We start from the raw sequence: 27,388 nt of genomic DNA on the forward strand, positions 1-27,388 counted from the left end.
GTGTTACATAGCCCAAAATTAGATACGATTTTGTCTGGATTTATTTTAGACCAATCAAAACTGGTAGACAGAAGTGGTCTAAGTAATTTATAACATTAAATATAAGTATAAATATTCTAAAACAATAACATTTTCTTCACTCAAGGCATCATACCGGCCCACTCTGAAAAGACTCCTTTTCAACAGTTGATATTATATGTGAAAGATAACTTTTACTTTTTTAAAGTGGGAACATCATGTAGCAGGTGTTTAAAACGACAGCCTTCATATCAAAACATGCTTTTACACACCGACTTGTTGAACTCATTCATGCCAGAGTGGTATTTTTTCCTGGCTGTGGAGCACAGAGCAACACAGCGCTGTCCCTCCCTCACATGCTGCTCTGCACTGCGGGCCACCTCACTAAAAGTAGGCTACTACACTTTTCCCTTGTTTGCAAAATAATCAACAAAAATGATAAGATTTCCTATTGGGGAAAAAAATAACAGGGTCCTTGTATGGAAATTACGGGAGCGCCACCAGCAACTGTTTCAAGTAGGAATAAAATAGGAAAATATGAATCCATATTTTAATTCATATGATTTTGCGAGAATCTCATTCAGAGCTGTGTTTAATAGTAATCCACATTTGCAGTTCAGGTAGCTTTCTATTTGCACAAACTTTTAGGTGCCTGAACCTGAAACTATGAACTTCTCTTAACTGGTGGTGTGAATGTGTGTGGTTACAATAGTTCTCACAGCCAAGGTGCGCTTTCAACCACAGACTTGGTGAACCGATTGTTGGTGAACTGAAAAAAAGAGGAAAAAACAAAAATAGAGCTAAACTGTTGTCGTGTTTATTCTTATGTAAGGCAGTATTCTATTCAGACAAACTAACAGATTTTCAGACAGATAATGCAACTCGATAAAAAAAAAAAAAAAGTTGAACTCAAAATACAGTATTGACAATTTGTAACAACAATTCTGTCCACATTACAATCTACAGGTAGTTGAAAATATAAATACAAATACATTGTTTCTGAAAATGCTGTTAAAAACATTTTTTCACAAGAAAATGATTCAAGCTGAAACCAGCTTTCTTCAAAAATATGATTTCAGATTCAAACAGAACAATACTTGTTAATTCAGCACACTTGAATTCAACGACTGAGTTTATGGTTTTAGCTAGCATTATGAAGTTTATCCAACCAAAAGATAGCAGGAAGAAAAAAAAAAAGCATAAAATGGTGGGTTCTGCCATTTCCAGGCCTGCAGCAAACACAGTAAACATGTTTTTAACTTTATTTAACTGCTTCTGGGGAGGCTCTTTAGTATCTCTTCGATAAACAATGTTTAGCTTTTTCTCCATTTGCATGAGAAATGAGCTAAACAAATAGTCGTTTTGCCTTGCAAAGCTTACTATATGTAAATGAAATGTGACAGCTAAAGTTAAAACCCTATCACCATTGTTTACTAGAACCATCTGTATATTCCCTACACTTATTTATGAGAGATGAATTAGCCAACAGGCACTTTTCTTTTTTTAGTTCCACTCAATGTATTTTAAATCTGACAAAATGTGTCTGTTTAAGAAAAATATATTCAAGGCATTTTATATTTCTCTCTCTGAACTTATACATTGCTGTTTTTCCCTTATAATCTGATCTGAGGATAAATCTAGAGCTCAAAACAGACCTCACTACTGCAAAGAGTGACTGTAAACATGAACATGGTCAGACATTTAAAGCAAAAGCATTCATTGCCGAAAGGCAGCAGTGGAAAAACGAAGCCGCAGCACATAAAACCCAGGCTGATGTGTGCCGATAATACAGAGCAGAGCGTGAGATTTAGTGTTGAGACCTGAACGTCTGCAACATTCCAGTTAAATTCAGTAGCTTAATGAGATGACACTGTTGGCATTTTCACTAAAAATTACACAACCACCTCCTCAAACCCTTTCAGCCAGCATCTGAAACAGTCGTGTGCAAACATACAAGGAGCAATGCTTTTTTTTTTTTTTTATTCGGACTTCAGAGCATTTTATTTAATGCAGCAGGTCATTATCTTTCTTATTGCACGTCTGAATTGCTTTAAAAATGTATTTCACCTGTCCATCACAGTGAGTCAAACTGTTCAAAACAATCAGCTGTACTAGAAAAAATGAGATACAAATGCTACTTTGGATACACATAAAAGTCGGTCTGAGTCAGTTTGCCCCTTCGCCATGTCATATCAATAAGCTGCCAGTTTGTCCCATAGCCTTACTGTCCTATCTGTTGAACTTTCTATTACAGTAACTTTGGTTCTGATCGCTGTGTTGGCCAGTAAACAGAAATTATCAGCGAACCATGTCTGTATGCAAAGATAGTCAGCAGAAACAGGATGCAGGTTTTACAGAAAACTCTACAGAAATATTTGAGCAGACTGCCAAAAAGAGATAAATGATAAAGTGTTCAGGTAAAGTGCAGTTAGAACATTATGACAACTCTCTAAATAAGATGTTTTTCTTGCAGAAACTCAAAATATAATGACAGGAGAAATTTTGTAACTATTATCCTATATTTAACTAGAGCATGTATTTCAGTTCACGTAAGAAAAGTATAGAAATAAGTGTAATTTCTTTACTTCATTAATAAGCAGGAACGCTATCTCAAGCAGAAATATTATTATTATTATTTTTAAGAATAAGTACACTGTTTTGTTAAATTTAAATGAATAATTTGCTTTGGGTTACCTTTGTTTTAGACTTGGTACATTTTAAAACAATAATGGCTGTAAAATATGGAACTCATGAAAAATAGGAAAAAGAAAACAGACTTAAGGAGCTACTACTTGACCTATTAGAATTCTCCAATTAAACCAAATTAACCCTGCAGGTACATATTATTATTTTGGAGTCACATGAACCACAGAAAATAACTTTACATCACTATTGATAGTAAATGCAAGCTCTCCCCTGATTGGTACGATGGTTTGTCCAAAACATTCCAGAGCAAACAGCTCAATTTTGGATCTAAATAAGTTCCAGACATCCAATACCACAAAGATATGATTTGACAAAGGGGTGAAATGACCAGCACGCTGTTAAAACACTCTATGGCACATTTATATGTGATTCACACTCAATTACAGGTGGCCTCAGAGTGATTATTGCAGGTCACAGGGGTCACCCCATCTCCCTTTGCTTCACTGAAGATAACAGTATTTTCCTTAACTGAGGGAGAGTTGAGGGGACTTCTAGCGTGGGACAGAACCTCCCTGTCTGTTAGGGCTCTGTCTTTACTGCCCTGACTGTGAGAGTGTAACTTAGCAGGACTCTGGCGGAAAACATCATCAGATTCCTCCTCCTTCATCCCAAAGGTGCCATAAGGAAGACAGCAATCTGATCGCAAAGGAAGATGACACTGCCTACTGTAGAGTTCTGGATTCTGTGAAACTAAATCGCAACTCAGGTCGTCAGACGCAGAGCAAAAATACTGCGGTTGCTTGTGGGCTTGACTGAGGCTCTGGATATTTTTTGTAGTTTCATCCGTCACAGTCACTTCTGATTTCTTCTCCCATGAAAGGCTCGTAACATTGCTACAGTCTCTCACCTCTGAGGCGGACAGGACTATTTTCTTTCTATAATATGGTGAACAATTTCTCTCAGAGTCCTGCTCCGAGGACACAGCAGGTCTGTTCTCTCTGTACGTTTCAGGCAACTCAAGGCTATCTGTATCCAGTGACCTGCTCCTCCTGTCCAGGGACAGTTGGTTCGATGTAGACTGGCTGACCCTCGTAAGACCCAAATGCCGCGGGTGTCTAGCAACAGCCCATGTGTTGCTGATCAGATTCTGTTCATACAGGTCCAACATCTGATAGTCGCATTCAGCAAATGCGTCTTTTTGTAGGTAGCTTTCTTCAAACTCCTGATAAGGCGATGAAACATCCTCCTCCAGCTCCATGTGGATCTGCTCGTCGTATTCCCCCTCGTTGCGAAGGTCTACAACATCAAATGTGACAATCGTTGGTAAGGCCTCCATGTTTGGAGTGAAGGCGGAGCTCCTTTCCAAGTCGTCCACCTCGCTACCCAGCTTGCACAGCAACTGGGTGTGTTTTGTGTAATCCAGAAGTGCTTGTGAGAAACACACCGTCTGCCCGTCCTCTATGTAGCTGTTGCATTCTTCAGACTGAGAATTGATATTTTTGTACGGTAGCGCCACAGGCTTGTTTTCTTCAATATGCTCTTCTTTGGGTTCACAGAAGGTCTCAAAGTCTGGGTCCGACGCGCTTCCAAACGATAAACCACTGCATCTTTTCTCAAGTTCTGCATTTATGGGTTTTGTGTTTTTGTCGGCAGAAGCAAGCATACCCTCGTTTTCATTGAAAATCTTGGCTTTGAGATTGTTTGTATTGACTAATATTTGTGGTTTTAAATTCAGATTACAGATTTCGTTCACCCCGACATCCTGATTTGTACTGAATGAGCTTGGCATCTCAAGAAAATCATCTTTGTACAGATCAGCACTTATCTGTAAGTGACTAATTTTTGGGACAAAGGCAGGATCTGTTGAGCTGACTGGCTCCGTTAAGTAGTCACTGTGTTTTGAACTGGGAGGTTGGGATTTGTTTTCATAATGAGGGCTGATGAGACTCTCATCGGGTGCAAAAAGTTCATAGAGGGCATCCCCACTGTAACTGTCCCTGGGTAATCTGCCTGACCTTTTTTCTTGCCCTTCCTCCGGCCCTGGCGTGGTGGAATCATAATATCCCTCATCGCTATTAGGACCTGACTCCTGATGCTCACTTTGAGGGGTTAGAACATCAGCTATGGATGACGTGTCCATCGCTCCAGCCTGCTGCGTGCTGCTGTTCAGTGCATCTGCGTTGTGCAAACTTGTCAACTCAGCGCTCATCTCTGTCTGCTCCGGATCGCAGCTGTAGCAGACAACCTCTGATGTGTTGCTACCCCAGAAATCCTGAAGACACGTTCCATCCAGATCTTCTGGCGAGGCCATCTCTTCGCCGCCACCTTGGTAGGTGAGATAACAGGAGGCTCTCTTCCCTCCATTTCTGCTCCTCTCTCCAGACACTGTGCTTTCCGTGATGCTGTCATCCTCTTGATCTGCGATGATGTCCCCACAACCTGTGAGGGAATCAAAGCTCTTTAACGATGAAACCTCTCCAAAAATTAGGTTCAGCTGATCCGACGAACCGGCAGGTGTTTCGGACGCCGTCTGAAGTTTCAGACAAGGTTCACTGGAACGTCTGCAACTGTTGTCGTAACCACCAGAAGGTACTGCCTTTAAGTTAGCATCCTTGTATTTGTCATCAGACAGCTGAGGCTCAGACTTTGGGCATTCTTTCTCCATGCTGCTCTCCTTTGATTTTGCATCTGCATGACTACATTCAAGACCAATGGAAATGTCACACAGATCCTCTACAAACTCAGGCACGTCGTGATCACATTCTAGGAACTCTGTGGCACTGCGGTTTGTGTTGCACTGGACAACAGGCACCTCTTTCTTGCATTGAGGAGAAGACACAGCACTAGCTTCACTTGTATCATTATTTCTCTGGCTTCTGTGATGCCTAAAACTCTGAAAAAGACTCCTAAAGCCTTTTCTCTGTCGACCAAGGGTCAGTGACTTCTGGTCAGGGGTTGGGTGATTACATTCCCCTTGACAGCCACTGTGGAGATCTCCAGCTCCGTCCCTGTGGATGTGGTACTCAAAGTCTCCAGAAGAGGTATGCCCACTCCTGAGAGCTTTGTCATCGCTGACCTTACAAAGCCCATCGTGTGTTCTGCTTTTGCCGATTCCTTTCTTAAAGGACCATTTGTTCTGATTTTTGCTCCTCCCTCCAAAGAAACTCGGTAGAATACATATACTTTTACGAACACCGAAAAATGTCAAGGCAGTCCTCTTGAATTTTCCCGCTTTTTGAGACTTAACAGTTTCGTGGATTGGATCTGACAGGAGCTCTTCAGGGACAATGTCAGGCTCAGTTCGCAAAGGCTGACTGGCAGCAGGAGGCGAATCCTTGCCGTCACTTGGTAGTTCCTCCGCCTTGCAAGAACTCATGGTTGTGTCCTTCAGAAAGGGGAGTGTTTGACAGAAGCCATAACAGGATAAACATCAGCTGATTTCCTCCATCTGAGCCCTGTATGTAGAAAATCAGAACCAAAATCAGAGATCATGTTACACGAGAATTTAACTATAAAGGGCACAGTAGGAAAATGTCAAGAACACTTTGTGGTACAGTCAAGTAGATGTGAAGGTTGGCCACCAATGGATAAAAAGTGGATACAATAATGAAGAAGGAACATTGCTTTCAGTATAGACTATTTAATTTAATAGTGTTGGTGATTTATTTTTCCATTTGCTTTTTTTGACTTTTCATATCCCTGCGGCTAATACCCTCTGCTTTTCTGTCTTGTTCTTTCCACCACTGACTCCACCTATTACATATGCATTTTGTATGTAATGAATAAGCACAAAGACATAGTTTCCCCATTAAAGTAAGTTTCATTCTGATGTTATTCTTGCTAAGAGCTGATGGAGCATTAAACTGTGAAATAATAACTATAGTTATTATAATAATATATTATATATAGTTACTATTTACATTATAAATATAAATACAATTATTATTGTAATATAGTTATTATATTATATCTAGAATATAATACAAACATATCAGATTGTAATGTTTGCATTACTTTATAACTGATTTCCCCCCCCAAAATAGTAATTTTAATGTATCACTAAAGAAGAGAACTTTACAAAACAAAAGACAATGAAGAGTGTAGAGGAAACGATTTGGGCCCTATTCCTTACAAAGTTTGCACTGAAGAGAAGTTCACTGATTGTTTTTTAAGGGAGGAGATGCATTTCAAAAATAGAATGGCTTATCTAAATTTGCAGAAAAAGGCATGTAAAAAATGACAAAAATAGGCTTTTAGTGTGTCTGCAAGTCGGTGAGACATTCTCAATATGGAACAACTGCATGCTGGATGAAGTGTTTTCATTCATTGTCAACTTCTTCATTTGCTACATTCAAGACCAGTTTATTAGTAGTTTGAATATGTGCCACGTTTTTTGTGTTTTACCTTTTTAAATATCTGTACAAACAGATCATGTTTCATTTGAATTTCAAGTTTTGAGAAACGCAAAAAAAAATAAACATTTTGAAGTTAAAATGTGTACAATATGTCTTTTTAATCATGTCTATTAGTGTGCCAAAAAGGTATGATAAGATAAAGACTTTTCCCCCCCCAAACTTTATATGCTTTGGCCTCTAATCTCTGCATGTAAATTAATAAAAACATGCAAAAATTCAAGAGAGAATATATCCAAGCTGCGTATAATTAAAATGAGGCCGAGGCATTTTCAGTGCTAGTATGAACACCAAGGGGATACAAGGCTGCCAAAAAACGCTACTGTTCTGTAGAAAAGAAAACATAAAATTGAATAAACAGCTACCAAATTAATTTAAAACAAAGCCTAGTGAAAACTAGCTGTTGCTTGCTTTCTTTTCTTGTTTTTTTCCCACAATTATGTTAGTAATTTTTAGACAGTTACCTGACTCCCCAGTAGTGTAGATCATCAAATGTATTCGCCTGTAGTCCACCTATTTACACTACGTTGATTTATTATCACTGAAATTGAAATTCATACGATTTTTCTTACAATATTTAAGTCTTACAGGAAAGCTGATATACTTTTAAATTCAATTAAAGTTTGCAAAATGCAATGCACCTTTACATCTACTTATGATTAGGAGTATTGTGAACTTGTAAGGTGGTGGTAAGTAAACAAAACTCTAATTTCTAGTTAAATAAATGAATAAAAAAAGGGCGCAACGTATCCTACCTGTATGCTTCCTATACAACAAAATAAAACCGCGTGAACGCAACGTTTTCCTCTTTATGAGCAATCTGGGTTGTTTAGCTGCAGCAGGTAATAAAGCAACAGGCGACACGTTGAAATGTAGCAGCTGAATTAGACCAAAGTCCCGCGTTAAAAAGGTGAGTCGACGTTCACTTTTTTTTTTTTTTTGTGAACGGAAGAAAAGAACCACAGTCAGCTATTAAGAGGCAGCAAAACAAAAGCACAAGGCTAACAGCCCTATCGTGAACTTACCGTGTAATCATCGAGTGCGGGTCACACGGGTCAGGTGATGGTGTTCGGTGTCGGGTATGTGTTTTAGTGTCTCATTTTTTGTGAAGGCTAACTTGGCTTTGACTTCTTGAACACTACCTGGGCTTGAGGGTTAGCCAGGCCTCGTTGCAGCTTCACCAGCAAAAGGCTTTCAGTTGGTCCCCGCTGCATTTAGCTAGCCGTGGTTGCTTGCTAACAACGCCGAGGACACTCACCGCCCGCTCCCCCCACCCCTCCATCCTGAGTGTCCCCTCTTCGGGTTCTGGCAGTGATGCGAGTCTGTAAGCAGCTGCTGTCGCTGGCGGCGCCGCTTAGCCTCTTTTAACTAAGGAGGGCAAAATGCGGATCAGCCGAAACCGCGAATCGACACCAGGGTCTGATTCTGCTGAGCGCGTTGAGTTCTCCTACTGGGTCAAATTAAACACACACAAGTGAAATCCTGCACGGTGACTTCCTCCCGATTTTTTTTTTCTTTTTTTCTAAAATCTCCTTTTCTGGCTCTCCATTCCACAGCGCATGTCAATGACGCAACATGCTGGTAACCATGGGAAAGCACAGTGCTATAAAAATAAAAGGTAAGATGATCCTTCAAAAATATAAGTAAATAAAAAATATATGTAAAGATAACATACCCCCCCCCCCCCCTTTTTTTAAACTACAAAAGTTGTTTGGTACCTGTACAAAAAATATGTTTCTCCAGCCTGCTTAGATTTCATGTTTTTCAGTTTTGGTATGTGCTGTGCAGGAAATTAGCTTGAAAATACCAGTCAGGAAAGAAATCTTTGATCTGCTGTTTGACTTTGCATATCTCAGATTACCAGCAAACAAGCAAAAACATGAGCAAATTATAATGTGAACCTTACAGATTGGAGAGGGGCTGTAACCAAAAATGGACTGCCAAAGAGTTGCATGAAGGCCTCCTGAGACTCAAGTGGCTCCACAGAAAGCTCATCGTGAGTCCAAGCCCACCCTCTTTAGCAAATCCCCTTATGATTTTGACTGGGAATTATGCTGCAGGAGTACCTGGAAAAGTTACAAACAGGTTCATGCTATTTATAGAACACAAACACTTTGATAGACTTAGACCTTTATATTACATTTACACACATATTTACAGCCTTTTTTTCATTTTGACAAAACTGAATGAATCTTAGGCTACAATGAACTGAAAAATCACAGTGAGCATCGCACGATCACGTACAATTTACATTTCTGTCCTGCAGAGTGCAACTGCGCGCTTCCTCTAGAAAAAACAAGCATCTCATGGCTTCATGGCTTTTGTGTGACTTTTATTTCAGTGCTATTTTTAAAAGTGCTTTTCCATTAATTCTCCACGTGAATGTCTTACTGTTTTTTTTTTCAATACTGTTTTTCTTGAATTCATGTTCATGTTAATGATTGCGTCCTCTAGCATGTTGTGTTCAGGTTTTCGACTGCCTGACGTCCTTCCACTCCATTTTTGTGTTCTGTAGGGCCTGAGTCTTCTTCTCGTCCACCTGCACGTAGTCCACTTTGTACTCATCAGCGAGTAGTGCCTTCTGCTGGACGTAACAAAGAAGAGAGAGGGAGATGGTAAAGAGATGAGGTGAGATTCTTTTTCGCTGCATTAACACTGTTCGGTGCTTGTGTTAATTTTCTTTAAGTAGCATTAGGGTGTTCACAAAGTGGGATTGTGTCATTATGAGCCCTCAGTTAGCAGCGCGTTGTTTGGAGATTGACACAGTCGTAATATAGATCATGTCACATGGGTCCAAGTACTAATTGTAGACTTAGGAAAATTCTCCGTTTTCAAATTGCAATAAAACATTGCTTCCAAGCCGAGTGCTCGTTGACCATTGCAAGTTGGACATTAACAACCCAAAAGTACCCTATGCAACTCCACGTCTCTCCCTCATGCAACAACATCTATTTGCTCCATTAATCACACAGTGGGACATGCATTTATAATTCCAAGAAGAACACAAAAAGAATGATAATAGCAATAAAAAACAAACAATTATGCAGCCATTAGTAGAATAAATTCCTAATTTGTCCACCAAAACATACCTTCTGCACAGGGGAGGGGGATGCAGAGTTGAAATCCAGTGACAGATAGTCAAGGTTTGAGCTTCTCTTCCAGTGCTGAGCTGCTCCATCCGAGGGGAGACAGAGTGATTGTCTCAATTCCTGCCAGAAAAACGATGCAACATCAATCTCAATATTCCAGACTGAATTAACTGTTAGAAGACTCGTGTTTTATATTACTGATATGTATTGAACAAAAAATATCTATTTTTTATTTTCTCCTGGTCAATAAACACATCACAGAAAGTACTATCACACCAAAGTGTTGACAATGTCACTGAGTGACAAACTAGTTTCATTTTAATATCAGAAAGTTGCTTAAAATGAAGCAGAGGATGCAAACTTTTTTTTAAAATAGAAGAATCTCATTATAACCAAATTATGTTTTCTAAGGCCTGGATGGGCATTCCTGACATTTATTCGGGCTACCACAGAATAAATGTGGTAGAAAAAACAGAATAGCTTTCTGCAGACAATCGGAATAGGAAGGTGGAAACTATTTATGGGGAAGTTTCTTTTCGTCTTCTGAATTTCTGTCGAGAGACATTCTTCATTTTGAAATGTTGGCAGCTTTTTAGAAACCTGAGTTAGTGAATCCTGTTAACTGTGTGACAACCTAAGATGCTAAAGACAGTTTCAAATGTAAACTCAATTAGACATTTTTTCCCCATTTGAAATTAGTACTAAAATCCTGTTTTTTCCTTTTGCAATAATATTGATAATTCTAGAAAAAATGTTTTCAGTTTTGTTCTTATAACTAAGATATAATGAAGAATATTGACTGGTAAAAAAATACCTACAAAATCTTCCATGAAATGCAGATTAGTTGATATTAAATGGCCACATTTATTTATGATCAGAGTTAGCAGCAACCATGTCTAATTCTAAAACACTTCTGTGTTGGGATTAAAACCGTATTTCAAGAAGTTTAAGCAAATCTGCACTCATCGAAGAACAAAGAAACAACAATACAATTAGATTACAGAAAATAAATCTAGAATTCCTTAGATATGTGATGCTGCAACTGATTTTTCCACTTATAAATGGTCCTATTGTTCATATTATTATTGTTTGAACTTAATCAACATGCAGACCAAGCAAACTCCCACAGGAAGCTTTCATGGTATGAAGAAAATGCTGATCATTTCTTCTGAATACTAGTCACTTCACTGAGTCATAGTGTTCACTTTATTCACACACGGTTTTTAAAACACCATCAAATCCAGATTTTACCGGTGCAGAGCAGTTTGTCACTTCGTCCGTTGAACTGTCTCCATTTTCAAGCCTTCTGTCAAGAGGTGAGTTGGTCAGAGGAAAGCTGTGATTAAAAACAAAGAGAAACGTAATCTAGATTAAATAAAAATACCAGCCACAGAGATGATTTCATTCTATCCTATTATTTTTATTTTTGTAGTTTTAGTGCTTGTAAGGTATAATTCCAGTTTAGAGTAAATTGCTTTCAATTGTATGTGCCTTTGTCATATCTAAACACAGTTTTGTAATAGATCTACAATCTGAAATGTGGAGAAGTGCTTTTGCTCTCACCAGGAATCAGTCATTACTCTGCATAGCGGGATATGGGTGGGAAATTCAGTAATTGTCGAAAGGCCTCTCAGGTCTAGAGGTGGAGGTCGAACTGTGGATTCAGAAATTTCAAAGTTAGCTATTTGTCAGCTTAACACAGTTGAAAAGTATTCAAATCCTTTGACCGTTATCATATTTTGATTGGTTTGTAATTTAAGACAAGATGAGGCAAAACTTGTCCTGCTGGAGTTGTTGCTGCACAACGGTTGCAGGAAAAGGAAAATGTTTTGCTTTCAGCTGCACTATAGACCATGTGTCCATGCAGTTTCTCCAATTCACAAGAAACGTCTCACATTACGTTATCCACAATATCTGTATGTACTCTAAGAATTGTACTAAGCTGAAAGTGGTTAAGATGCAGCATTTGTGAAAAAATGTTAGGCACTCGGACATTATCGACATCGTCTAAATATATTTTATTAAACCTCGTGCTTATATAACTGCATATGTGATATACAGCTGCAAAACCATAATGACCTTCCATTAAAAGTCAAACTAACCACATTTTTTATGTCTAATTTTATATAAAAGAAAAACGTACATGATTCACAAATAGAGAATATATGCATTTCCTTTAACAGAACACTCCATGTTTACAAAAACTGAAGGGAAAAAAAATCCCCCCGTTCCTCAAAAGACAAATCAACCAAAATAAAATCTGCAGGATAAATTTTCATGGCTACATGAAAACAATTCAAATTACCAAAAATGAAACGTTTTTATTGTTATTCCACTACAGATTTATGTAGTGTTGGTGTGTCAAATAAAACCCAGATAAAATGCCTTGATGACAATATGTTCAAGGTGAATGAATACTTCTGAGAGATGCTGAATAATTCCCAGATGATTGTTGCCATGATAAAAATCAGACCTAAATTAGCTTCTTTTTTTTTTCTTTTTCTTTTTTTCACACTCAGACCTGAAATTCTTCTCACCTCTCCGTAAGCGAGGCTTGAGGTGCCGGTGAACTGGAGGTGGTGCAATTTCTCCAGGTTGGCACATTACTGGGCTGAGTGACGAGGCAGACTCAGCTCTGGAGTTTGTACCGAGGAAGCTGAAAGTCCTGGGGCTCATGGGGATGTAGCTGTCACCTTCGACAGATGGAAGAGAGGGAGAAGGGGACGCCATGGGGACGTACGACTCATCCTGGTAGCTTTGAACTCGTACTGTATTTAAACAGGGCTGAAAAGAGACAAAGACGCATTTGATCAGACAGGTGCATTAGTGTTGTACATGCTTTTTTTTTGTAATACCACTGTAGGACATTCTCCTCTTACCCACATGCTTTGTAATTGGAGAAAAGTGGTTTTCAAAGTGGATATTTTTTAACAACTGTCTTGGGTGTATCTGTGCACAGTATCTGGCAGAAGAACATAAAACAGCCTACTCTGAGCCTGCCCACTCTTGCTTTGTATGCTACAACAACAGCAGCAGTGGTTTTTATTGTCTTTTCTGTATGTCTCTGATATTTTACAAATTTATTACAGCATGGAGAAAAAAAAAGAAACACTTTTACTGACATGACATTCCCTAAAGTTAACCTCCTGGCATTTAAAGATTTTTGATGCTGTCTGCTATTTGGTGTGCATTGGTGTCTTTTGGAGGTCAGTATGGTAAGTCCAGAACATGTCAGCTTTCAGTGGTGAAAAAGCCTGATTTTTATCTGGTTAATGCTAACGCCAGCAATAGCTAGCATTAGCTTGTTGCAATTGATAACGTACCCAATCTAATATGCTTGAAAACAGGCCACAAATCTGCTCACAAATTCTCTGGCAGGAATTGAGACAATCTGCATCTGCTGATTTTTTGATTTTTTATTTTTGCAGTTGATGCAGTGATGGACTGAGGCTTTTAAAGCTCGTCATCACATTTCAGAAAATGCTGCATTTTCCTCTTTGTTTTCATAATATATTAAACTACATTCTGCCATGCATTCTTCTTTCTTGAGGATAGCACAGTTGTAGAAAAACATCCAACTGCAATATTAAACAATATTGTAAAGGTAATATTTGTTGCATATTTTCCCCACTCTAGATCTTATTATACAGTATGATTTTCCACCCACTCTGTGTATTTCAATCATTAAAATCTAAATCAGATGCATCCACCAACGGTATGGAAAGTCTGTTGTTGCATAGTTGAAATCTAATAAAATGCCAAGCAGTCCTTTGTGATTGTGAAGAGCAGACTAAATATTGTTTGGTTCTACTTGAGTTTGATATGACATTGACTTGATGACACTGAACTCGTAAGAAGCTTTAGGATTTGTTTTCATGAACAAACAAAAAGGTCTGTTGTACTGTTGTAATGCATACACTTTAAATGCAATTAGTGGTATATTTTATTCCATTTAGTTAACCGTTTCCTGCTGTTTCAACATTGTTGTGATTAAATTAACGAGGCAAAATTCCAACTTGTAGTTTTATGTGCAAAACTACAAGCTTTTCATCATACTCCCAATAACAACACATCTTCTTACCAAATTAACACTCTGTCGTCTGTTCCTCATTAATCTGCTGTCCGTGTTGCCTGAAAATACAAGATAAGGAAAACCTCATCAGATTCTAAAGAAATATGCAACCGTAAAACAACATTTTAGCAAGTGGCAGGTTTCTTTTCTACCCCAGGTGGCATGATCTATAGGGGCGCCGTGAGGCAAAATAATGAGATCGATTAGCTGCCCTGCAAAATAAGTGCTCTGATGTGAATTTTTCTGCTATAATGTGTGCTCCTGGGTAAGAAAATATCATGACTACTGGTGTCAAATTTGGAATTTGATTCAAAGAGTAAGGTTTGGTGCATAAGCATTCAGTGTTATCTTGGCAGTAGGACCACCTTATACTGATTGTCTATCATTTGACATTAGATTAATATTTTGGGGTAAGTTACCTAATAAAAGGGTAATATTTGACCAATGGGCTTCATTAGGGAACAAATGTGACAGAAGAATGGAATCTGCCAATGGGACCGCTCATTCAAAAAAAGCCACTAGCTGCAGCTATGTTCGTATTTCAGTTTGCACACATAAAATGAAATAAAATCCGTACCCATTGTGAAATGATCCAATCCGGACAATGAGATTCTTCTGGAAAATACCGGCATGGTGGCGGGGAAGTGCTGCGGACTGAACATCTTTGGCCTGTGAGCTTCTCCGTTACTTAGCAGTTCTGACAGGTGAGTCGGCTTGGGCGGCAGCGGGGGTGGCGTTTGGGTGTCGCCGGCTGCCTCGAACACGGTGGGAGAGAAAGGTTTGTCGAACTGGAAAACGTTTGGGGAGCAGCAATGGAGCGGCGAAGAGGAGGCGGACGGCAACACTGGAAAGCCGCACGGAGCGCTGAAGGGAGCGCTGGACATCCTCCCGTTGGAGTAAAGAGACGGGCTGCGGCTCATGTGAGAAATGGAGGACAAGGAAGACTCGGCGTGCATGTCCTTGGCTGCGTCGTCTGACAACCTCTGCTCCAGAGAGATGTCAGAGTTCGTGAAGCTGTCTTGTCTACAGATGTAAAACAAAAAAAAGACAGACGAAAACACTTGTTACACATCAACCAGTGGTGTAAAACTTTCTCCTGATTTCACATACCTCGTGGTTATACTCCTTGTTTCACACTGTGAGAGGAGGAGATAATCTCGTGGATAGCTGGTGTCTGGTTGGCTCGCTAGCGACACTCGATCACTGTCCACTGATGGCTGAATGGAGGTGGGGGTGAGAGAAGATCCATCATCTGTGCTCTCTGATTCAAACCAAAGGAGAAACAAACACAAAGAACTGAGTTCATATGCAGCTAGAAATGGAAGTCACAGAAAAACGTGTGCTAGCTGCTTCAGCTTGTGCTCCCCTCTAATGAAGCAGGTGAATTTAAAGGAGAGACACGGGGATGTTTTCACAAGGTCCGACTCACATGTCTCCCACTTCCCTCTTTTTCTATTTTGGATATTCTGTCTCTTTTGGCTCAGTTTGGCTCAGTTCAGAAATTTCTTTCATTCCATTTGACTCAAGGCCTTCGAGTCAAGGCCGTCCCTGCAGAACTGTGTGTTATGACAACAACAAAAAGAAAAGAAAAAAAAAAACCCACAAAAGGTTTGTTCTCAGGAAACTACTTGCTACTCTCAGAGGTTTACGTTGTCTTGTGGTCACGTCGAATAAGAAGAAAGAAAAACATTTCAATTCCTTAGAAAAGATTGCAAAAGGAGATTTTTTTTTGTAGTTACAACAAAAATGTGACCTCACTCTATCTCATCCAAGCAGATGTCAGCGTTCCAACAGACCTGAGGTTTTACAGAACATCTTCGCTGAGCCTTTTTTTTTTTTAGATGAAACAGTTATGCTGTATCTGAACAGCTTATTGTACTGTTAATGAATTCAGAACATCATAATTGACATACAGTGGCTTGTGAAATATTTTTAAAGAAAAAAGTAGCACACAACAGATGACTCAGCATCAGTTAATCTGACACATTTTTAAATAGAGTACGACCAAATAGCCAATATTTCATTTAATTTGATCGATAGATGATTTTATCTTGGTTTAAATACTTCTCTGATGGTCTAAATGTTTAAAGTAGAATCCGTTGAGAAAACAGCATTCCAAGCTTGAAACGCTGGAATGTTGTTTTATCAATTGAGCATCCCACAGATTGGAAAGAGTACAGCACAACGGCAAACCAAGCAAGATTTGGTAATCCACCTGAACTGAGAGGGCAGATTAAGGAGAGCATTAGCAAAATCCACAGCTCATCTGGGAAAATGTCATCCCCATTCCTCAATGAAACATAGTGGTGGCAGCATAATGAAGTAGGGAGGGTTTCTTTAGCTAAGACAGGACAACTGGCTCCAGTCAATAGCAAAATGGTTGGGAATTTTCATCTGTTATCTCTGTTATTATTAACAGAGACAATAATAACAATAATAAATTCCAATCTAATTTGATTGGAATTTGATTAAATTCCAATCAAATTTACCTAGCAACAACTTGTCGAGCGACTTGCGCAGCACGTTTTGCCACGGTGCCTCGTAGCTGCTTGAAATCAAAAAATTTAATCTGTGACTAAAGCAAACAAAGACATTGCAATATTTCAGCAGTGTTTCAGACACTTAAATCAAAAGCTAATAATTATCGGTATGGACTGATATGAACCGCCGACATCGTGATACATTTGTGAGCCGTATCGTTCAGCCCTAAATCAAATATACTGTAGTTTGTCAAAGTGTAGATAGGTTGAAGGTTCTTTTTAATTCAATTCAAAATATGTTGGTATCCCTAAAGAGAAATTAACCCATTGTAACCCATGTTATACAGGTTTCTTCAAAGTTTTGCAGATACTGATGGAAAAGAAATACAGTTGAACTTAGCTGCCTGGAAATGACTCAAAGAAACAGTTGATTAGCTTGTCATGGCCCCCCAGTGGTGTTGCTGTTATCTCCTCTGATAAAGCAGAGAAACCATGGTGCACCACAAGCAGCATGTTGAAAAAGTTTTTAACTGCTGGAAACATCCTTACATGCACATGAGTCGGTGAGCCAACAGAACGTTAAGACGCAGTTTGTCTGCAAGCAAGTAAACTGTGCATATAGTTTGGGTCACGGGAAGAATTGTCTGGAAATATTTTACATATTGATGTGTTAGGAGTTCTAAATAGAGCAAAGTTTACTCTTCTGGGTTTTTTCGCTGTTGTGGGGAGGCGTGAGATGCCTCTGGTGGAGGTAACCAGGGCTTGATAAAAGTGTGATTGTGGAGCGTGTTTGAGAGCTTAGAGACGGAGAAATTAATCAGCTGGTTTTGCAGACCAGAAAAGGCGTGATCTTTTGGTGCAAGCTCGAAGTGTGAAAGCATTCTGGACTGCAACCAATTTGAGGTTTCACATCATTTCCTCTATGAAGTGCCTTTAAATTTATCATCAGTGTTAGTCCAAATGTTTGGTGCCCCAGGCAGGAAAATGGTTTTGTGACCACAAAATGTGAATGTACCACAGTAAGAAAAGTTAAATTATGTCAATAAATATGTTTTATTGACATTTACTGGCCCTGAAACTTTAATCTTCGTAAGATAGCTTTTATTAAACGATGCTGTTATTCGCAATAGGAAATTTAAGATAAATAAATAGACCCAGGTAAGAGGGACAGTGAAAAAAAGACATTTTTTCTATTTAAAAGAAAAAAATGATGAAAAAAATAAGCGGAGGGTCACATTTTGATTACACTTGAAAAGACGACAGCCAAATCAAATTTATTTACAGAGTACATGTCATATGATAGTCGTAGACTCAATGTGCTTGGAAGGATATGTAAGAATGAAATAAAAGCCACCAATGAAACAATAAAAACACCAATTCCACCAAATTACAAGTAGGAACATAGAGATTTAAAATCCTATAAAATCAGGAAATGAAAGATGTAAAAACAGGCTAATGACCGGGACAATAACATTTTATGAAGCCGAATACATAAACCGAAGTAAAAGCTTGAGAGAATAAGCATGTGTTGAGTTTGCTTTCAAAGGTACACAGGGTAGAAACTGATATGAGCTCAAAGAACAAGAGCTGATAGAATAAGAATATATTTGAAGGTGTCAGGGAGATATTCAATAAGCTTCTCAGCAACACAGGAAGGAGCCAGGGTGTTTAAAACTTTAAAAACAATCAATAAAATGTAGATTGTGATATATTCTGGATATATCACAATATCCATGATATATAAGATGAAGACGAGCCAAAATTACAGCTCAGTTTTAACATGCTTACAGGGTTTAATAACAAACAGAGGATTCAAACGAGGTTAAGTGAGATCTTGTAGATGATCAGAACCTACAAGAAGAATTTCAGTTTTGTCCATATTCAAGGAGATTATTAACAGTTAAAAGTAACATTTCTGGCTATTTGGGCATCAAGAAGATGCAAACTACCAATAGCACTGGCCCTGATATTGAGAAATGAGATATTTTTGAGCTTTTTAAAAACAACGATCAACTTATATTTGACCTGGTGTCATGACGATCAAGAAACGGGACACAAACGTCTCCTGGATTTTATGGAGTTTCGTCGATTTTGAAAAGAGCTAATGAGGTATTTTATAAGTGCAGTTTGTTTGTCTGTCCCAGCTTTTTTTTTTAATTGTCAAGCTGAATTTTATTAAAAATAAAGTCAGTGCAGAGGCGTAGAGTCTGAGTAATCGCTGTTTTTAGATTGTGAAGTGGCAAACCTAGCAGAGGAGTGTGTGTATGGGGTTGTATAAACATTAAAGTTGGTGCTTTACCCGATAAGCTATCGAAAGTCGCCGCACCTCTGTGAACAGACGGCCTCAGAGTTTCTCACTTAAAGCTGTGGTTCAGAAGCAGTGCTTTCCAAAACTATCTATAACCTTTGAACCTTTTCACATTACAGTAATAAGCTTCACTGTACTTGACTGCAATTTTAGAGAAGAAACCAAGAACAGAGTTGCGCATAATTGTGAAGTGGGAAAAAGACTCGTAGACTCGCAGATTTTTCAACAAGAAAAATTAAGAAACATTAGTTGTGCTTTTGGATTCGGCCCACATTAGTCTAATACCCTAAAATGAAACCAAGAACAATTGACACGTTACCTAATTAGTAAGTAGATGCACCTATGTGTGATCAGCACCATGAAGACCAAAGCAGTTAAATTAAGACACCTCTTAAGAGTTAATTAAGAAGGGAAGTGGTAACTGGTATTATCCCTCCCCATTTTTGTATTATTTTCTTTATATTGTTCAATCAATCAATTAATTGATTGATTTATATTGTTAAGTTTATAAAAAGTATTTTATAAAGTTATTATTTTTGGCTGTTCAGACAGTAAGATGTGGCCAATTCTCCTTCAGCTGCAATTGGGTACATGTACGTACATTTACATACATGTAAATGTACCTAATGTACATACATTGAGTACATTGATGTTATTCAAAGCATTGAGTAACATCAATGCACATCATGTGCATGTATGTTAGTCAAACGTACGTCAATGCACACTGTCCCATTTGAGTACCTAACAGGGACAGAAGGTGATGGCAGCCTCATGCTGATGCTGTGAGGATGGAATTTGTGACCAGGAAAAAAAATTTAAAAAATTGATAGATGGAGCTAAATCTTGGCCAAACTGGATAAAATCCCAATAGAGTTTAATACTCAGCATTAAACTGAGTATTTAATGCTTCCAATCTTACTGAGCTTAACCTATTTTGTAAAGAAGATGATGTGGGGCTCGTGACATCAAGACATGCACTGGTGGAGGGAGACAGCTGGGTAGAGATGACCCTCTCAGTATGTGGCGTGTCTACACTATCATTGAACAATGCAGGAGCACATCACACTTTTCAGATCTTTTATGCAAAAAAAACTCCCTTTGAGACCATGTGTCTTTTTCTGCTGACTTAATAATGCCTGCGCTACTGAGTGCTGTCACCAAAACATTCACATAAAACTAGTTTATGGTTTCAACGTGACATAATTAGAGGTTACATGGTAGGGATAATGTTGCGAGGTTCTTCATACTTATAACAAGTAATCTGCAACTCATGGTCAAAAATCTTACGCAGTCTTTGTGTTTTCACCAAAAGCTGAAAAAGGAAGAAGACAAACAGTTCTGACCTCATAATGTTTACCTCTAAGTTTGCCACTTCCTTAGTGGGAACAGTGACGCCACTGATTTTGTACTTGTTCCCATGGCAGGACGTGTGTGTTTTTCAACGAGACAGGTGTATTTCCGAGCTAACTTTTTATTTTAAAGCAGAACTTAACCCTCTGATGCGTAAGTGGGTCTTTTTTGACCGGGTGAGGTAATTTATTTTGCAATATTTTTGACAAGAAAAATTTTCATCACTTCATATTCCGGGTATTCCTCAAAAACATGTTACTAATATCATGCGATTCAAATTTTCAAATGACCTTTTACACATTTTAAGAAATAGAATTTTTTTTTCTATCACTACCCCATTCTTCTGTGAGTGGGTCAGAAATGACCCGCATTCATTTCCTATGGAATTTAATGAGAATCTTTCTGTCTTACCAACTGTGACTGACAGAAAAACTTTTTTTAACCATACACAGAGTCCTAAGTGTCACCCATTATTAATATTTTACACTCTATTACATGTAAGTATGATCTTTATGTTTTACCTCACAAATGTGTGTCAATCATCAGGACTGTGACAGTGTTATTGTCATGAATCAACATATTAGCCTTCTTTGAATTTAACCAACACTAGTTATCTAACCAGACTAGCTAAAATTACTGCCTATATTTTATTGTGCATGTTTATTATTTGTGTGTAAGTGTGTGTGAGTGTCTGTGTGTGTCTGACACCCCGGATGAGAAACCAAAAGAGAGAGAGAGAGTGTTCAATGACATGCAAAACTTGTTGATCAACGTGATCAAGGTTCTTTCTTTTATCATCTCAATAAATAAAATAAAAATTCATAGCTATATAAATAAATGCATAAATAGATGAGCCACAGATCTTGGCTGGGAACAATAAAATGTAAGACGTCATTGTAAGCTTCAGTTCATCTTTCTGTGTGGACTGATGGGTAATGTTTGCCTGAAGCTAAATAAATGATTGTTTCTCTCTGACTGCACAACATGAGACCTTCTGACTGCATCGGGTCACTGAGAGGTTCCCTCATGGTAAAGTCCAAAGAAGTTCAAGGTTTCAGAGAAAAAGGAATCAGAACTGATGATGTCAGAAACATCTGTCTAACATTTCACCATGTAGATCAGAAGGAAAGAGTCTGATCTAAAGAATCGAGTGCCTTCTCCAGATTGGGGAGGATGTCCTGCCCCAATTGGAGGAGCTTAAGTATCTTGGAATGTTGTTCACGAATGAGGGAAAAATGGAGGAGAACGACAGGCAGATTGGTGCAGTGTCTGCAGTGAAGTAGGTGCTGTAGCGGTCTGTTGTGAAGAGAGAGCTGGCCGGTCAATCTACTTTCCTACCCTTCTTCTATGGTCATGAGCTTTGGATCATGACCGAAAGAACAAGGTCACAGATACTAGTGACCGAAATGAGTTTTCCCCATAGGATGTGAGGGCTCTCCCTTAGAGAGTAGCTCAGGCATCCAGGAGGGACTCAGACCAGAGCCGCTGCTCCTTCAGATCGAGAGGAGCCAGTTGTGGTGGCTCAGGCATCTGGTTAGGACGCCTCCTGGACGCCTAGCATAGCAGAAAGTATTATATAAAACATTATTTTGAGTCAAAAGGACAAAAGTAGCATAAAAACACATGTCACAAAAGATCCACTCACGGAGGACTGTATGGTCAGTCACACATCAGAGGGGTAAACAAAAAGTTCACTGTAAAAAAGATTTTAATTCTAATTAACGGTAAAATATCGGCAGCTGTGGTTGCCGATATTTTACCGTATAATTACGGTAAAAATATTTTACCGTAATATAATAAATAAATAAATAAATAAATTTCTGTATCTACCTGCCTCCTCCAGGTTCCCGAAACGACAAATCTGACTGATGCTGCTGATCCAGCCGTTCATCTCCTCCTCCGTGTTGGCCACCAGGTAAAAAACGCGGGAAGCCGTTTTCACCACGAAGAGGTGCTTCCCGTGAAAGTCCCGCTTTATCCGCAGCTGGCTGTTGAGCATCTCCACCTCGCATTCCTTCAGGTCGATGGTTCGGATCGGCTTCTTGGAGTTCTTGCTCTGGTAGTATTCCAGCACATCCGGGTTGCCGCACATTCGCCCCGACCGGAGCACGAACCAGCGCTTCCGCCACGCCTGCAGGTAGAAGGGAAAGGACATTTTATATTTCGATTTTGTTTATTATTAGTTGATTTACAATTTCATTTTAGAGTTAATTTGCAGGTTTAACGCATACGACTTCTTTTTGTTGGATCTACGTGACTCTTTGGGATGTCGTAAACTGTCGTAAAACAGTTTTAGAAGCTTAGAAACATTTAATGCATTTGCACACATTTTCATGTTAAAATAATAAATTTAACGTGGTTTCTAGCTCTAATTGAAGCATCCAGTATTTATTCTGCAATAAGCAACCATTTTTACCTCAATAGGCTTTGAATGCAGATTAGCACCAAACAGAGCTTATCACCAAAACAGATTTTCTCTGGTCAAATCAGATTATTTTTTTTTTTTATTTTTTAAAATGCATTAAAACTGGTAATTCCTACCATGTTCAGGCTATCGATTCATCAACCAACAGCATGCACTATGATGCACCTAATTTGAGTTTTTGAACCACAAACACTTTTTCTATTTAGTCAAAGCTCTTCTTTCTTTCAAAGAACATTTCACCACCAGTTCTTAGAAAAAGCGAACGCAAATTTTGAATTGCTCAAAATCGGAGTCCGTGGGTCAGGCAAGCTGGAAAATTGAAACATTAGGAAATTTGTCCACATGTATTGATCCTGAAAAACCTGACAAACAATCGTTTTGAAAATGCCTCAAAATTGTTTGTTTAATTAAGACAAGGGGGGAAAAATCTGTTTATCACAACCAGTAGCATAAGATGACAGTTTTATTTAACTTGCTAATCTTGTTTGATAAGTTAAATATGATTTATTAACCATTTTAGTTATTAGACTAGTTTTCATAATTCATCAATTTGAGTCATTGTAGAAGGCCCGACACTACATTTTTCCTCATGTCATTCTTGGAGCTTGTTTCTGCAGTGGCTGCAGCGTTGTTCTTTTCTCAGGTCATCGTAGCTGTTTTGTTCTTGTTGTGGATCAGAGAATCACAACCTCTGCTCTCAACAGCAAACTTTGCAGTTTTAATCTTTTTTTTTTAAATTAATATTTTTTTTCTTGCTTTTGTTTTGGTCAGCAAGCGGAACCTCAGCTCCAGTTTCCCAGAAGTGCTGAGAAGAGGAAGTTGACTGTATTTAGCAGAATCACAACGAAAGAGGTATTTATACATCTCTTGGTTGTTTCTGAAAACTGAGTTCACACTTTACTGAATGTTTATATTTATGAAACCCTGAAGCTATTTCAGTCAAGAATGAATGATTTTGCATTATAATATTGAACAATTGAAATAATAAAATAGAAGGAAATGATTAATAAATCATATTAGCCAAGCTAACAATTTCTGTTTTTTTTTCTTTTTTCTTTTTCTTTTCAGGGTTTTTCAAGGCACTGTTGTGGGGCAGTGATGTGATCCCATCATAGAATATGTATTTTGTTTTCTTCTTCTGCACAAGTCGGTCATGAATTCATGTGCTCACACCAGGAAATGGGTCGACCCGCAGCACATTTGGTGCGTATAACACTGCCAGCTTTAAAAGGAAACCATAACTGCAGATGGCAGTTTGATCCAGTGGGTGTTCACCATATGCAAAGTTCTGAGTCCGGGTGAAAACAAGTTGTTTTTTATAGATATCGAGGTCAATCTCCATATATCAGCTGCAAAGGCAATCTATATATATTTACAGAGACATAGAGAAGATATCTGTTGATATATCTGAAACATGTGAGAAGAATCCAAGGCAAAATAAAACAAAAGTTTTCGAGGTGTAAACATGCTTGCTGACAAAGTTTTTCCATGCATCTTTGGTTCATCCTTTTTGGATGAAGTTAGCATTTCTGCCATCATGTGACCAAAGTAAACTTTGGTCCATTTCTAACCTCTTGCCACGAACTGAGTCATTCTTATCTGGGTCATTTATACATTTCCAGAAATTACTCTCTTTTTGCAGCAGGTTAAATCTGTCCTGTTCGCAACCCGACAGATATAAACAAAGCAGTGTTTTGCATCTTAGTGCACAATTGCAGTCCCTTCCTAAAGCATCCTTAAACTCTTTTGGTTTTTGTCAAAGAGCAACATCAAATGTTCATGCAATAGTCTCAACATAAAGAAGCTTTCAACCTTGACGTTGCATTTCAGAAAAAAATGTTAGACGTGTTTTTAAAGCGTGGCTGCATTAGGATTCAGAGCCCTTACATTTCACTGCAGCAATTGTCTTAAGAAATCACATAGCACGACAAAAAAGTCACCAAGTTGTAAAGAAGTATATTTCCATTACAACACAGCTTGAGAAAATAAGAGAGAAATTCTCATCTACCTAAACATAGAAAACAAGCTAGTCGAGCTATTCGGAAAAGGAACCTAAGGGCCTGTGGTAACTCTGGAGGAGCTGCAGAGCTTCACAGCTCAGAATGTGTTGAAAATATGAAGTTATCTGCTGTAAATATTGCCATTATGGAAGAAAGAAAGAAATAAGCATTAATAAAAGAAAAAAGTTACAGTTTACAACAACTCAGGCGAACATATGAGAGAATGTGCTCCAGGCAATCGGGGCAAAAGTTGAACTTTTTGACTTAATGCAGCATCATGACACCATCACTTTGTGGAGAAGCTTTGCTTTAGCAGAATCTAATAATGTTGGTTAGAGTTGATGGGAAAATAGCTGGAGCTAAATTCCATGCAATTCTGCAAGAAAACCTGAGGCTGCAGAAGGTCTTGACTGTGATGGAGGTTCAACTTCCCGCAGGAAATTGGAGCATATTTATTTGTTGGAACGGCCTTGTCAAAGTCCACAACTAAACTTAAACCAAACTTAACTTATTTTGTGAAAAAACATGGGTAAGAATTATTGCATATTTTTGCATGTAATTGCATTGAATGGGGCCTAAATACTCCACACTTTTCAGATTTTTATTTGCATCATGTATCATTTTTTTATTACACTCTATGTTATAGTCTACGACATAAAACTTACAAACCCCCGCATTTGTAAAGCGACAAATGCGGGGAAAAAATACCCTTTTTCTTATTTTGTTTCTTCAGGTGAAATTGAGCAAAGAGTAAAGTCTTGTGCATAAACGCAGCCTCATTTTGCATAAACAGTTCTGCAGCAGGGAGCACAACGATTATTTTGAGCAAGATAATTGAAATTTCCATACTGCACACTGTGCCAGTAGTTGACATTTGAATGAGGAAAACAGCATGGCTGTCTGTCGAACTAAACGAAACATAATCAGCAAGATTTGCATGAGTTTCTATTTCCAGCACGAGCCCCTTACCCCCATCACCACATAAACACACACACACACATACACAACTCCACCTAGGGTTTCCTTGAACCGCCGTTGTCAAAAGGGCCCTCCGCCTCCTCCACTCATGCAGAGGAAGTGCAAAAACAGCCATCATAAAGCGGGACTATTTCTGCTTGTCGCTTCAGTGTCTGGGTGCTGCTGACATTACTTCCCATGTTTCACAATACACAGAGTCATCCCACAAACACACACACATGCACACACACACAAACACACACACACATGCACACACAGCAGCCCAACATCATCACATGATCCCAACAACCACAAAACAATGAAGGCTGTATGCTGTTCCACAGAGCATATACATGCAGGTACACTCTTAACTCCACAGGAGTTGCTTCCATGAGCATTTACTCTTCTGTTGCTACAAACAGTGTGGGTGGATCAGTGAGGTGGCAGATGCTGAAGCGAGGAAGACAACGTGAAGAAGACTGGAATTACAATAAGCATGTCCAAGTCGGCGTGTGTATGAGTGCGTGGGACTTAGACCAGCACACAGACGCAAGGTGAAACAGCGCAGCCTCCCCTTCCCTTCCACGTCCCAACAGAGGACAAAGACAAGAGTCTGTACTTACAAATCTCTTCAGCTTCTTCTCCGGGGGGGATTTAATGAGCCAGCCGGTGCACACCACATCCCCGGCACTCATCTTGACTGCAGAGTGTGTCGTTCTCACGGCTGATCCACCGCCGCCTCTGCCTCTGCTGCCTCTGCTGCTGCTGCTGTGAAACTGAGAGCAATGTGAAGCATATCCTGTGTTCTGGTAGTCAGCCCAGCCACTCCAAAAAGGAGGAAGTAAAGAAACTGATCATACTGACCGAGAGAGAGAGAGAGAGAGACAGACGCAGTTACAGAGGAGAGGGGGGGAGGGCGTCGGTGGATGGCAGAGAGGGTGTTGATGGTGAGAAATATCCTGCAGATACAAAAGGTTTGACAGATTTAAAGACGGGTAATGTGTGTTATGTGGATGCTACATCGTATTTCAAGACAGTGCCTTGCAGAAGGATTCGCACTCCCTGAACTCTTATCACATTTTCTCACATTACAACCAATCCAAATAGAGCCTAATTTAGATTTATTTTTTTAAACAAATAAAATATGATTGTAACAGTGTATGTGTGCTTCTAAAGAATCTACAGAAGAGTGGTTATTTGCCATTGAATTAGAAGACACAGCAAACATGTGGTCAGACCAGACCAAAACTGAACTTTCTGGCCTACATGCAAAATGCTGCATGTTCTGGAAAAAAAAAAAGCATAACTTCTCATATTAATACTTGTGCAAGTTGCAAACATGTCTCACAGAAAACTAGGTACATGATTGTGGTCTTACAGCTGCTTTGTTGTTTTGACTCATTTTCTGCCAGTGCTTTAGCCCCTGTTTAAGCAAATCGCCATATTTTCAAAACTAACGTATCGCGTTGTTATGCAAAGGAGTGATAAGAGAGGTTGCAAAATCAATATGCCAGCACCTGTTTGAGGTTCTTTGGAAATGGTTTACATGAATCCTGGAGCCTTTTACATTTTCTATTGTTTTTTTGATTATTCTTTCTATGTAATGTAAAATCATTAGTCTCCCCACCTAC

General features: G+C 38.9%; 2 protein-coding genes and 1 long non-coding RNA gene across 7 annotated transcripts; 1 reads left to right on the forward strand and 2 right to left on the reverse strand.

Moving 5' to 3' along the window:
* Positions 1–813: 813 nt before the first annotated feature.
* LOC129368635 (APC membrane recruitment protein 1-like) lies at positions 814–8,602 on the reverse strand. The gene is made up of 2 exons (XM_055043692.1): positions 8,102–8,602; positions 814–6,119 (listed from the first exon to the last, which is right to left on the reverse strand). The coding sequence occupies exon 2, from the start codon at positions 6,038–6,040 to the stop codon at positions 3,101–3,103; it is 2,940 nt and encodes a 979-aa protein (XP_054899667.1). The 5' UTR covers positions 6,041–6,119; positions 8,102–8,602; the 3' UTR covers positions 814–3,100.
* Positions 7,896–24,383, forward strand: LOC129368637 (uncharacterized). Of its 4 annotated transcripts, none has more exons than XR_008606882.1 (8): positions 7,896–7,986; positions 8,633–8,694; positions 8,985–9,072; positions 9,592–9,704; positions 22,219–22,290; positions 22,360–22,512; positions 23,572–23,652; positions 23,869–24,383. It is a non-coding gene; the product is annotated as an uncharacterized LOC129368637 (long non-coding RNA). The 4 variants fall into 4 exon arrangements; XR_008606879.1 differs by having other exon boundaries at positions 22,396–22,512; XR_008606880.1 differs by lacking the exon at positions 7,896–7,986 and adding an exon at positions 8,043–8,155 and having other exon boundaries at positions 22,396–22,512.
* gab3 (GRB2 associated binding protein 3) lies at positions 9,201–26,878 on the reverse strand. 2 transcript variants are annotated; one of them, XM_055043693.1, is made up of 10 exons: positions 26,381–26,878; positions 22,206–22,506; positions 15,348–15,498; positions 14,815–15,260; positions 14,247–14,296; positions 12,703–12,949; positions 11,729–11,819; positions 11,417–11,501; positions 10,166–10,285; positions 9,201–9,660 (listed from the first exon to the last, which is right to left on the reverse strand). In XM_055043693.1, exons 1-10 carry the CDS (start codon positions 26,450–26,452, stop codon positions 9,541–9,543), a joined length of 1,683 nt encoding a protein of 560 aa, XP_054899668.1. In that variant the 5' UTR covers positions 26,453–26,878; the 3' UTR covers positions 9,201–9,540. The 2 variants fall into 2 exon arrangements, with proteins under 2 accessions (XP_054899668.1, XP_054899669.1); XM_055043694.1 differs by having other exon boundaries at positions 9,201–9,657; positions 26,381–26,876.
* Positions 26,879–27,388: the final 510 nt, after the last annotated feature.

The sequence above is a fragment of the Poeciliopsis prolifica genome, unplaced genomic scaffold, assembly GCF_027474105.1.
Source record: "Poeciliopsis prolifica strain line A6 unplaced genomic scaffold, Auburn_PproV2 SCAFFOLD019, whole genome shotgun sequence".
Lineage (NCBI taxonomy): Eukaryota > Metazoa > Chordata > Actinopteri > Cyprinodontiformes > Poeciliidae > Poeciliopsis > Poeciliopsis prolifica.

What these genes read in the sequence shown, in the direction of transcription:
- LOC129368635 (XM_055043692.1), bottom strand. Translation starts at nt 6,040, where the DNA reads ATGAGTTCTTGCAAGGCGGAGGAACTACCAAGTGACGGCAAGGATTCG.
- gab3 (XM_055043693.1), bottom strand. Translation starts at nt 26,452, where the DNA reads ATGAGTGCCGGGGATGTGGTGTGCACCGGCTGGCTCATTAAATCCCCC. An exon ending in GACGACAGAGTGTTAATTTG is followed by an intron (nt 12,950 to 14,246) that starts GTAAGAAGATGT and finishes GTCTCTTTTCAG; the next exon opens with CCCTGTTTAAATACAGTACG. An exon ending in CCCCCTCCCCTGTGCAGAAG is followed by an intron (nt 9,661 to 10,165) that starts GTATGTTTTGGT and finishes TGTTACGTCCAG; the next exon opens with CAGAAGGCACTACTCGCTGA.